General features: G+C 35.7%; 1 protein-coding gene across 3 annotated transcripts in view; it reads left to right on the top strand.

Moving 5' to 3' along the window:
• LOC126759599 (zwei Ig domain protein zig-8) overlaps window positions 1-13,084 on the top strand; it is a 596,656-nt gene that overhangs the window by 569,758 nt on the left and 13,814 nt on the right. For all 3 annotated transcript variants that reach the window (XM_050474475.1, XM_050474473.1, XM_050474474.1), the window contains one exon: window positions 8,605-8,732. In XM_050474475.1, the coding sequence (XP_050330432.1) occupies window positions 8,605-8,732 (128 nt within the window). The remainder of the gene's footprint in view (window positions 1-8,604; window positions 8,733-13,084) is intronic.

Genomic DNA, 13,084 nt, shown 5'->3' with positions numbered 1-13,084 from the left:
TAACAGCTATTTTATAAAGGTATGAATATTTAATACACTAGTTCTGCGAATAATTACCGTATTACGACAACCATATAAAGACAAAGCAAAAAAGTTTAAAACTTTTGGAGATTAAAAGAATGAGTATTCAAATATAGGTGGTATGTTGATAAAGGAACATCTCGTACCACTTGCATCAAATGGAATATTTTCGATATATCGATTGAAGGTTGCATATTTTCTCATGAACTGACATGGATACACATTCCCGACCTTTGAGATATAATCGACTATAGTATAACGCATGGTACTAGCAGGTTTTTGGGTGGCTATAAAATGAAAATATTTGGTAAATGAGAGCTATATGCAAAGCGGCTCTGGAATGAGCTCGCAGCAATAACTTGAAGTTTCTGAACAGTGTTGGGCAGCAGCAGAGGTTAATTTGATAGGCTGTATTAGAAAGCGAGCAACTAATAATTGCACCTTTTATATAAATATCGTAAAACGGCCAAGCTGAAAAAGAATATAGTTTCATTAAAGCAATGCACCACATCACAAACCAGTGATCATCGTCTTCTTGGAAATTGACCTCACTTCCTCCTGTTACCAGATCTCCAAAGAAAAACAAAAAATTGGGCCGTCTAAGTGAAGCAATCGCTCGGAAGTGCCCTGTTTTATCCAATAGAGGAGTGATCTCGTTTCATCAGGACAACGCCAGATCGCACACACTGATAGTGACTCGCCAGAAACCCAAAGAATGTTTTAATGGATCTACTGTATGGTTTTGACAAAGACAATCATCGCTTTTTGCCAATAGAAACAAATTACCTTAAAAATTAAACAAGTTATCAAACAAAGGATTATATTTTTTATTTAAATTGCATCAACTATACTAATTAAAGGATTCAGTTTAGTGTAGGAATAATGGATTTTTTTCTACCAGACTTTATAGAGTAAAATTAAATTTTTGGAAAAAACTTTAAATGGTCTTTTCAAACCTTGTATCTACAAAATCATAAGTTGCTCCTTTCACAAATATTTCCAAGTAAATGGAGGATGGAGTTCACGCATATGAGGTAAGTTCTCTGAGCGCCAATCACTTGGGAGTGGCCAGAAACGATTCCTAAGGATATGGCTCCAGCAGCTCGTGGCCTTAGACCAAGTATCCTCTAGGTAGGCAAAAAAACATCCATTTAAAGGCGAGCGAAAGCGAAACATTCCTCCTCAGGGGTCTACGTTGAGTTTGGAACGCACACACGTAAATAAATACCGTTCGCCAGAAACACAAAACAGCCTCAGATGGATAGATGCTGCAATCACAAGAGACAGCAGAGCGATTTTATACCCAACTTGCACTTCTGCTCTCTGAAAGCTTACATCAGTAACTCGGTATAAGGAAACTGTCGGACGGCCAACCAAACCATTAGTTTTGGAAAAGGAGAACTGTGGGATGGAAACCGAGAGTTGCAGAGGGAAGCAAGATGTATTTGCAGTAAAAAAGTGAGAGGCCGAAATGCGATTGTATGAAGAGCTTGACAAGCTGGCCGACAGGATTAATGCTCGAAAATTCTAAGAAAAAGTTGCGTCGACTAACAGAATATTTCAAAAGATAGGTGATCTATGACTGATGAACAGAGCATACTGAAATTGTAGAGAGAACGATCCTCTAACCTGCTGAATGGCAGTGAATTTGCCCGGCCATAAAGAAGCTTATAATTTAATAATACTTTACCCAGGACCCAGGAAATAATACCGGCAACTAACCGTAGTCAACAATTTTCAAATTGTAGGCAGAGATTCTTACACCAGCAAGGTGGCTTCAACTAGCAATACATTACCCCTGACATGTTTTCGATCGACTTCGGGTTTAAATGATACTTATTTATTAATCAGGCCCTATGTTTACGGGAAATATATATATATATATATATTTATTTATTAATAGTTTTACTCACTAAACTGTTTATAAAGAAAGATAGATATTTATTGCATGTAGTAAAAAACGCTAATGGCCATAACTAAAGCATTCAACAATCATTTCACAATTGAAGAAACCTTCACTAGCGATTCAATTAAGGAAATCCCATTTTCTTCAAAGCTAGGGGCCAACAAAAGCGATAAAATAAAAGAAAATAAATAAATATACGCAATATGTAGGTCGTAACTGCCAATAATGCAAACCCCCAACGACGCATTTTCCCAGTATAAGCCACGCGCAACAAATAAAATAATGTAAAGCAAACAACCAGCAAGAAAAAGGCAAAAAAAATTAAATAAAGTAAACAAATAAATAAAGTGAGAGATTGGGAGAGGATAAGCGGTGCTTTTCATAATCGCACACTTAAAGGGTTCAATAGCAAACAAAGCAGGGCAAAGGCACGCGACAGTGGTGGCTATAACAATAGCACACAATAAAGCAACAACAGCAACAGCTAGATGAAAACTGTAATAAAATCAACAAAAGTGTTGCGAAGGAAACTCGTGAAGAAAGGAGTCGCGCGTCACACAAAAGAGTTGAGGTTGATTTTTTCGCTCTCTTTTCATCGTACATTACTTAATGTGGTTATTGTTGCATCAATGAGCGTGTTTGTGGGCTGACAACAGCTGAGCCGGCACATACATATAAATGAAAGTACATTAAATACAAATTGTGCAAACAAAAGAGGCCCATTTTTGCATATTTTTATGGGAACACAATCGGCCCTGTTAGCATGTGTGTGTGTGTAAGTGCATGTGGGGGAGCGATTTTTCTTCGATAGTAATAAAATTGAAAAATTCTGTAAATTGCAGTTCACAAAACCTCGACGCTGAAGTGTTGCGGCACAAGCACTGAATGGCTATAAAATTTTATGGCTTCCTCGCTTAAGCCACTGTTCACAAAGGTCAATGTTTGCGCCTCGGTTTGCTTGCTTGTGTATGCGCACCATTGATATTGATGAAAACCCACTGAACTCTAGGGAAGTATGAATTTGTATGTCTTTACAGTTGTTATTGTTCTTGTTTAGTAGCCAAATAGGGTTTAAATTTTATCTTCGTAAACGGAATTTGTGTTTTTTTAACTCCATACAATGACCATTTTTATGAGCTGATATGTTTATAAATCAGTCATTTTTCTATGAAAGGTGATATAAAATTTATAAGGAAATAATAAAAAAATATTAAAAAAAATAATAAGACAATAAAATGAATAAATTTCAACTGAGCATATGCTTTTGTGACAAAAGCCGAAATAAGAAACGCTGTTCGAACAATAAATGAAATTCAAAATGAACAAAAAGAATTTCTCATCATTCGGTCAATCTACATAGACATTCAAAAGTAGAAATCCACTCCATAAAATTATTTTCCTAAAAGCTAACGTAATATAAGCGCGACAATTAGAAATCATATCATCACTATTGGCATATTTATTTAACCACATTATAAATCAAACTAAAAATATTCTGAAAAGCAACAACTTATAACTGAGTATAAAATTAGTGACAAAAAAAAAATATTCAGTATTTTCATACTTGACCTAGTGCAAACCCAATCACATTGGAAATATTGTATTACTTTTGCTTTACTTTGCATATGTTTCGCGTTTCGAATGCTCAATAGTAGATATAGATATTTGATATATTTTATTAGCCCTTTATTGAAATTTATTGTTTGATTTGTGGGTGGGAGCACACACAAATACACGCAGTGAAACTAGCGATAGGTGGAAGCTTTTCCTATCCTTAACATGAAGGTACCCACTATTTAAAGAAAAATAAATAAATAATCTCGCAGTCATTCGGCAAGAAAATTGTTGAGATAATATTACAGAAAAACAAACAATGATAAAGGTGCGCTTGCCACCTACTTTACTGATTATTAGGTACCAGGAATTGACTTCATTTTTATAGAAAGTGTAGGTGAGTAAGTTATCAAAAAAAATTCAGCACAGGTTTCTTAATATCTTTCTTATATGTGAAGGTCAAAATGATTTAACTGAAATAATTTTTGAAAGCGTTTGTGATAAATAGCCAGCGGCGTAAATGATAACGACCTTACTATGATGGCTTAAACTTTTCATTATAAAAATTGCATAAATATTTCTTATCAAAGGTGTTCTTCTCTTATGTTATGATACCCTTAAGAATTATTAGCAGAATAGCAAAAAATTCATTAAAAAATGATTGATATATCACTTAAATTAAACATTTTTTTATTTTGAAATCCCGAAAATCGTAATGAAACCATTTTTCAAATTCCTAATTTCAAAAAGATACTTGCAAAAAGTTTGATTCTAAAAAATTCGATAAAATATTAAAAATTAAATCGTAATCCTTGCCTCAATCCGGTATGAAACAACTTCAAACCCAAGTATATAACTTACAAGTAAGGAAGGCTATGTTCGGGCGCAACCTAAAATTTTATATTCTTGCAACTTGCACGTATCAAAGCCAGGAAAATACCTGAAGGTGTAAAACGTCAACCAGAGGATCGGAATCCAAACAATTTTATATATATTGTACATATATTATATACTTGTACTATAATTGATACACTGACCGACATATTTGCCAAACGGTTTCTCAGAAAAACGAAAATCATTTTACGTAGCATATGGCAGTTGGGGCAGTATCGACTCTATTTTGGTCAATAGCACATACTAAAAAACTGTTCCCTGAGTTTCATAAAGTACTTCTAATAAAATCACCAATCATATGAAGCAAAGTCAGCCAGATGTTCGAAAATCTTTGGTCTAGGTCAAATTTTCGATTTTTAATTAAAATTTATCCATTTTTGGCACATAGATACACTGTTATTTGCAAAACACTCACTTTCATGGCGATTACTCACATATTGGCATATACAAGTATATGCGGTATAAGGTCACCTAGTTCGAACATTTTTACATTAAGTATATGGGGCTCAGGGAAGTACTGAACCGATTCAACCAATTTTTGATACTCATAGATACTATTATCAAGAAAAGATCCTCTCTGAATTTCAATTGTATATTTCATGTTAGGAAAAATTGTATTTTAGGCTTCACACCGTGTTCTAAGGCAGATGGTTATCTTTTTGAAAAAAAACGTATTTTCAATAACATTCTTTTCTCATTTATATTTATAAATATTATTTTAGTCTTTAATTTTTTATGAAATGATGTATTAAGTTTCCCACGATGTTTGTTGCACCCAAAAAGAAGCATCAGAGGCCCTTTAAAGTATATGCATAAATGTTTAGCGTTACGTGTCCCTCAGTCTGTCTGTATGTATGTACGTGAAGTAGTAAGCTAAGAAATTTAACGTTATTTTTTGTTTTCAATAAAATTTGGGTTCGAAAAATGCATTACATTTTACATTACGTCATGTAATTAAAAAAAAAACAATTTAAACCTTGAATTATAAATTTAAAATTAATTTTTTATTCAAAAAATGTTCAATCCAACAATTCGCAGCCTTGATTTCTGTAATATTAAAAAATTTTTTCTATACTTCAGTTTGCATTATTGCTAATGCAGCAGAAAATACACCCCTATGTATGTATTTCTTCCACGACTTTAGAGAACCATACACATAAATATCGCTGAGTGCGTGAAAGTTTTGTCAAACTTTTGCCTTTCGTCATTAAAATGCATAAAAATTTTGTAGCTCATTTAAGCTCTTATACAAATATATGCAGAGGGAATGACACTTATGATAGAGAACGACAAGTATTCAGTACAGAAGATTTAGATTATATGTATATATATATATTTTTTTTTTAATTTCTCTGGTTATAGAAGAAGTGCTTACATATTTTATGTATGTTCATATATGTAGTATAGTTCCGAATATAAATTTCAAACGTTTTTACATTCCGAATCGTCTATAGTCATAGCATATTAAACGTAAATGATAAACAAGTGTGTTCATACAAATACCAAATGTGAGAGTTGTACTCAACCAGTAAATGCTATAATTAAATTTCTGGATTTTTTTCGAAATATAATTTATTATTGCAAAAGCCAGATCTTTTGATGGATAATTGACCACTTTGTGGGAGTCTTTAATCTTATATGAGGGCAACTGCCATTGACTTTACTTTGAATAACAATTTCTCACTAAAAGCACAGATTTGGAATGCACCTAAATTTTCGGCCTTCAATAAATTAGTCTTTGCCAAACTCAGGAAAGAGTAAATAAATATTCCTACCTTAATGCATTAAAGCAAACTTATTTTATGCAATATGTTTCGTAGTTTCCTTAAGCGTTTTACTGCTTACAAAAAATAAATATGTTTATCCTCACTGTCAACATAAATAACGTGATACAGTCTACTTATAACGCTACCAATAAATTTTCATAATTAAAAATTTACCTAATTAGGTCAAGCTGTCAACGGTGCCCCAGAATTCTAACCTCACCGTAATCATCTAACTGACCACATGAAACACTCTGTGCGGCTGCTGCAGCACAGAGCGGCCAAAGATAGCCAAATACAAGCGAAAACAAGTCGAGGTCAAATTAATGTTTGGCTATTAATAGCACCTGCTGCCCCAAGCGCACGCACACACACTGATAATATATAAACAAGTAATCCGCTCTGACACATAATTTCAGATATGCTGCTGCCACTACCGAGCATACAGGCAATTTGAGCAGAAACTAATTTTAGCGGTTTTAAACCAAATTAACTTTATTAATAAGAACTTGCAGGTGCTGCTTTTGTGTGGCAAATAGTTAGTTGAAAATAATAGCTAAAGTGATGCGGCGGGTTGTGGATTTTTTTTTGGAAATGGCTTTTTGTGAAAATTAGAGGAAGTACAAATTCGGTCGTTAGCAAATTTTATCGATATTCTTTATTATTTTTTTACTAATTTTTAAATTTTATAAATCTTAGTCAAGAATTTTAAATCAAAATCAAAAAAGGACAATTTTTTTAAATTATAAGGGTCTGGAATAACCTTTAAAATATATGATTCACTAACGAAAACTATTAATTAATTACGTTCATCTTACTTCCAAACATATTTTTACTGTTTTACGCAACATCACTCATACGCCTAGGTGTGTCCGAACACTTTTATCTCAAACAAGTCAAAGCAAGTAAAAAGGCGACTTGGTGGCAAAAAAATGCTTATGGCATTACTTTGCATGAATATATTGCAAAATCATCTTTATTTATTATCTTATGATTATCATAAGCGGACTCTACCATATGTTACATTTGCCACTGAACTACATTAATATTACTCATACGCACCGGTTGATGAATCCTACTGAGAGTAACAAAATACCGTCAACCATCAAAGAGAAGAAAACCCCAAAAAAAAACAAAACCTGAACAAAATAAAAGAAAAACGAAACAAAAAATAAAAGATTTCTTCGAATATTTAACCCTTTTGTGAGACTTCCAAGGGATTTCTTAAGTTATTCTTCTACTTCATTTGGCCAAATAAAAAGAAAAAAATCAGCCTAGTCATAACTTAAGACATAATATTCTACAGTTAAGGCTTGCTGCATCACATATGGTAGCCATAACAGCAGTTAATACAAATGTTATTCTCAATTCCCAAAGCATATTTGCAATGCTCAGCAGCGCCGCCACAACCGCTGCCCACGTTAACGTCCCAAACATAACGTAATCTTTGCTAAAAAGCTTTTTTCATATGCGCATATATACAAATACATTTTATATGAGAACCGCATATTAATGCAGCAAATTAAAAGCGAAAGGTCATAATTTCCGCTGAGATCACTACCTCATGCGATAGTGGGAGTTGCGCGCTGCACAAAAGAATAACACAAAAATGGTTTCCACTAAAAATATAGCTGCGTCTGACAGCGCGTGGATTTCCAAAACGTATAACCCAAAAGAAAGTAAAAAATACCAAGTGGGAGTAGATACATGCTGCATGAGTAGCGAAAAATACACGAAATGGAGCAAAAAAAAATCGGTGAAATGAGAAAGCAAAATTTCGGCAAGTCCACTAGTCCGCCGCAGATGAACACAAGAAATCGTTTAATTTGGTAAACAAAAAAGGATTTTCTGGATGAATTTCGTGCGTGCGAGTTGCGCATGTAAGTGTGCACTTTTCCTTTCTTGTGAAAATATGCTACCATATGGTCAGTATGTGTGCGTCAGATATTATGGAATTGATTATATTTACCTCTGAGGGCTAAGCTCTCAATAAACTTGAAGAAAATGCAAAGCCACGGTTGAAGAAGTGTTTGTAAATAAATGAGAAAAAAATCCTTAATCCTTAGATTGCTAATTTGAAATATAGTGTTTACTTTTGTTTATAAGATAATGAAATGAGAGATTAAGCGCGTGTATAGTGTATGGAAGAGCGGAGGCGAAATGCTTTAGATTTGGGGATATCAAGTGGTTGTATTAATTATACCTATATATGCGAATTATTAGATAATTTTCGACATAAATGCAATTTTTTCGATATTTCTGTAGAGTTTGGGAAATTTATTGGAAAATTTGTAATTTTACTAGCTATTTTTTAAACATTTCGCCTAAGTTATTGGTGCTAGTCTCCGCTAAGACAAGACAAAATCCAAATTATCTTTGTTCATATAGCTTTGGTGAATCTTACTATATGATCTCCAATGATTTTTTTTAATATACTAATAAAATTTTTCTATGAATTTTTTACAGAACCCATAACAGAAGTAATTGGCGGACCAGAGTTGCACATAAACAAAGGTTCAACAATCAATTTGACTTGTATTGTCAAATTTGCACCAGAACCGCCGCCCACAGTCATTTGGTCACATAATCGAGAGGTAAGTGGAAGTAGCGTGCAAAACAAACACACAAAAAGTTTTGGACTTGTCGACAAGAGCAATTTTTTACTAAAAGCAATAAAAATCTGAAAAAAATTAAATCATAAACGAGAACGTACATATGTACAACTACTATGACTTATAAAAAATACAATACATATGTATATGTGTATATACATATGTAAGTACGTAAGGTATATAGAAAGGAGTTCATTATAAACAAGTAAGGAAGGGCTAAGTTCGGGTGTCACCAAACATTTTATACTCTCGCACAATAAAGTGATAATCGAGATTTCATTATACGTCATTTACATTTTTTTCAAATACCGTATTTGTGTAAAGTTTTATTCCGCTATCATCATTGGTTCCTAATGTATATATTATACAGAGAAGGCATCAGATGGAATTCAAAATAGCGTTATATTGGAAGGACCAGAACCGATTTGCACATGTCATCAGGGTTTAAGAAAATATTATCAACATTGAAATCAAGTAGTTCCTGAGATATGGTTTTTGGTCCATTGTCAAACGCCCGTTTTCAATTTTTAAAAAAGCCTGGGTGCAGCTTCTTTCTTCCATTTCTTCCGTAAAATTTAGTGTTTTTGACGTTTTTTGTTTCGGTCACACTTTTAGTGATTTTCAACATAACCTTTGTATGGGAGGTGGGCGTGGTTATTATCCGATTTCTTCCATTTTTGAACTGTATATGGAAATGCCAGAAGGAAACGACTCTGTAGAGTTTGGTTGACATAGCTATAGTAGTTTCCGAGATATGTACAAACAACTTATTAGGGGGCGGGGCCACGCCCACTTTTCCAAAAAAAAATTACGTCCAAATATGCCCCTCCCTAATGCGATCCTTTGTGCTAAATTTCAAAAATTTATGGCTTAGTTATGACACTTTAATCATTTTGTGGGCGTGGCAGTGGGCCGATTTTGCCCATCTTCGAAAACCTTCTTATGGAGCCAAGAATACGTTCAACATGATATTTTTACTGAGCTTACGGACGGACGGACAGACGGACGGACAAGACATGATTTCAACTCTACACGTCACCCTGATCACTTTGGTATATATAACCCTATATCTGACTCTTTTAGTTTTAGGACTTACAAACAACCGTTATGTATATAGAAAGAACATTCATTATAAAAAAAATGCTAATAAGGATAATACCCAGAATAAAAGGTCAACTAACTTCACCTACATATGCCTATGTACATATATATAAATATATGCTTATTAATCCACATATATATCTATATATACATCTGTATATATTTATCTGCCTGCTCTCAAAATACGAGTGTTTGATTTTCAACTGTCATAAAATATAGCATTTACTTGACAAATAAATGTGAAAACGCTTTGACGAGGGTTGCGCTAAGTTTTATACGCTTCATAAGCGCCTCGCTCAACTATGCACGAACCGTAGGGAACCAAAAGTAAAACAAAACCAACAAAACGCAAATGTCAAAAAGAAAAAAAATCTTTCAAATGTTTAAGCTAATGGAAATGGAAAGACTCAAACCACTCTATCAAATAAAATAAACATTATGTAATGTGGAAAAGAAAAAAGTGCCATAACGACTTTCAAAACAACTATAATAAACAAGGGAATATCCAATTCCTCAAGCGAAACACTAAGTAAAATTTATTTGCTAAATGTGATGTCCCTCACCTCTGTGTATGCGGATATTGATGTATATATTTGTTGTGGACACATTCTTCTGATTTAAAATTGCACGCGTTTTGTTGCTAATATTTATTAAGAGAGCAACAAAGTTCCCGCTGTTTGTTAGTAGATGGCTCCAGTAGTTAGTGGTGATCGATTTTGAAATATCCAAAACATGATAAAGTTAACTCGGGCATTTGAAAAAGTACTTTATGTGTCATATGCCTTTGGTGGTGTGAATATGTTCGATTTTTGCGAAATAATCGTCACTTTCGGGAAGTGTTGATTTCCTCCACAAAAGATATCCATCCATTTACGGAGGTGATACCCTTTTTGAAGCAACGTGCCATGATCGATTTCGTCACTTTAAAGACGGCGATTTCGCGCATCCGCGTGTATAAAGGCCAAAAACCTTCAAAGACAGTGAATTGGAGACGTTGCTCATTGCGAATGCGTGTCAAATGAACAAAGGACATTTTGATCTTAAGCTTTGGCAATCACCCTCCAAGCCTACATGCGCTGGGAATAATTAAAAAAACAAAAGAAAAATGTGATTCTGCTAAATGACAAAGCTCGGACACACTTTGCTAAACCGGTTAAAACCTAACTTAAACCACTAAATGGAGAGTTCCATCCCCCTGATTTCCACATTTTGCACTGTCCGATTATTATCTTTCAATGCAATAGCTCAGAAGCAGTTTCACTCACAAGACGACATCGAATTAATTTTTGGATTGCATCAGAGCCATTAGATGATCAGTTTTACTGTAATAATATTCGAACTTTGCCAGAAAAATGGGAAAAAGTTGTGCCTAGCGATGACTAACACTCTCAATAATTTATTCGTAACCATTTTCTTACAATAAAGTTGCATTTTCATAAAAAAAAATAGCGAGTACTTAGTTGCGCATCTAATGCATTCAACCTTTTTAGTTGGTACTGCAGCCGATGGAACGCAGCTGTACAAATTATACGACGACATTGACATAGTTCAGCGAATTAAGAGACATGAAACCCCTCCAGCTCTTAGAGTATTCAACTCAGCCGGGGAAGCAGAGGAAAAGGAAGACCTCCACTCCGTTGGAAAGACCAGTTGGAGAAGGACCTGGGCACACAAAGAGTGTCTTTTCACAAAAAGTTAAAAGGAAGAACGACTGACGCGCTGTTTTAAAGTCGGCTATAACCACGTAGCGGAGGATGAGTCAAAGTTCACGCAAGTGAAAGTTCCCTGATCGCCAATAAAGAAGAAGTATCCTCTTAAGAACAAATTTCGCTCAAATTAATTTGTTATTCGGCAGCTATAGCTGGTGCCGCTGTTTACAATACGACATCACCGCCGTCCAAAATGCGATCGACGGGCGATGTTTAAAGGAGCGCAAGTTTGGTGTTAAAAAAACTCCGTCGTACTATAATATATTTGCGCCCGCCCCGACGGAAGAAGAGGACGATGTGACCAAAGATGTTTGATTGGGCGCACTTCAACTGCCCCCGATGTCAAAAATCGTGCTTTAACGCCAGGGTGGAGGTATCTTTGGCAAAACATTCAGCCTCCACGAAGAAACATCCCCAAATGGGTTGAGGCTGATCGACTTCGCCGGGGCCGAAATATGGTTATCTGTAGTACTAGATTCCAGCATAAAAAGATTCATCAAGCTACCTGGCTGTCCCCGGATCAATAACTATTAGATCGATCATGTTGTGATAGACGGAAGACACGTCTCCAGTGTTTTAGATGTGCGTGCCCTCCGAGGTCCTAACATCGACTCGGACCACTATCTTGTTGCAGCTAAGATTCGCAGCTCGCCTCTGTGCAGCAAAAAACGCACGCCAAGAAACAACAAGGAAGGTTCGACGTCGAGAAGCTGCAATCACAACAGACAGCCGAACGATTTTTCTACTCGGCTTACTCCTGTTCTCTGGAGCACTCGTCAAAAAATCGGTACAAGGAACTGTGGGACATTTCAAACTCTTTACGTACGCTGCAACCGAAACCATTGGTTTCGGAAAGTGCAAAAACGCTGGTACGACGAACAGCGGAGAAAACAGGCTGCCTACCTCCCAACGTTACGATCGACCACTACACGTGCGGAATGGGATAGATACCGAGAGTTGAAGAGGGAAGCGAGACGCATTTGCAGACAGAAGAAGAAAGAGGCCGAAATGCGGGAGTACGAAGAGCTTGAAAAGCTGGCCGACAAGGGTAATGCTCGAAAATTCTACGAAAAAATGCGGCGGCTTACAGAAGGTTTCAAGACCGGAGCATACTCTTGTAGAAAGGTGATCTAGTGGCCGATGCCCAGAGCATACTTACTTAATGGAGGGAACACTTCTCCAGCCAGCTGAATGGCAGTAAATGCACAACGCCAGGAGAAGGCGAACCCGATTCCCCAATCGATGACGATGGAGCAGACGTTCCATTGCCCGACCATGAAGAGTTCGAATTACCCGCCTGAAGAACAACAAAGCGGTGTGGGGGCCGAAGGATTCCTGACCGCAGCATGCATCAGCTTCTCTGTAAAATATGGTCGGACGAAAGCATGCCCGACGATTGGAATTTAAGTGTGCTTGCCCAATCCATAAAAAAGGAGACTACACAATCTGCGCCAACTACCGTAGGATTAGCCTCCTCAACATCGCATATAAGGTTCTATCGAGCGTATTGTGTGAAAGATTAAC

This window comes from Bactrocera neohumeralis, chromosome 5 (assembly GCF_024586455.1).
Source record: "Bactrocera neohumeralis isolate Rockhampton chromosome 5, APGP_CSIRO_Bneo_wtdbg2-racon-allhic-juicebox.fasta_v2, whole genome shotgun sequence".
NCBI classification, from domain to species: domain Eukaryota; kingdom Metazoa; phylum Arthropoda; class Insecta; order Diptera; family Tephritidae; genus Bactrocera; species Bactrocera neohumeralis.
Note: the sequence above shows the minus strand (reverse complement) of the source record. Positions and strands in the feature narration are given on the sequence as shown.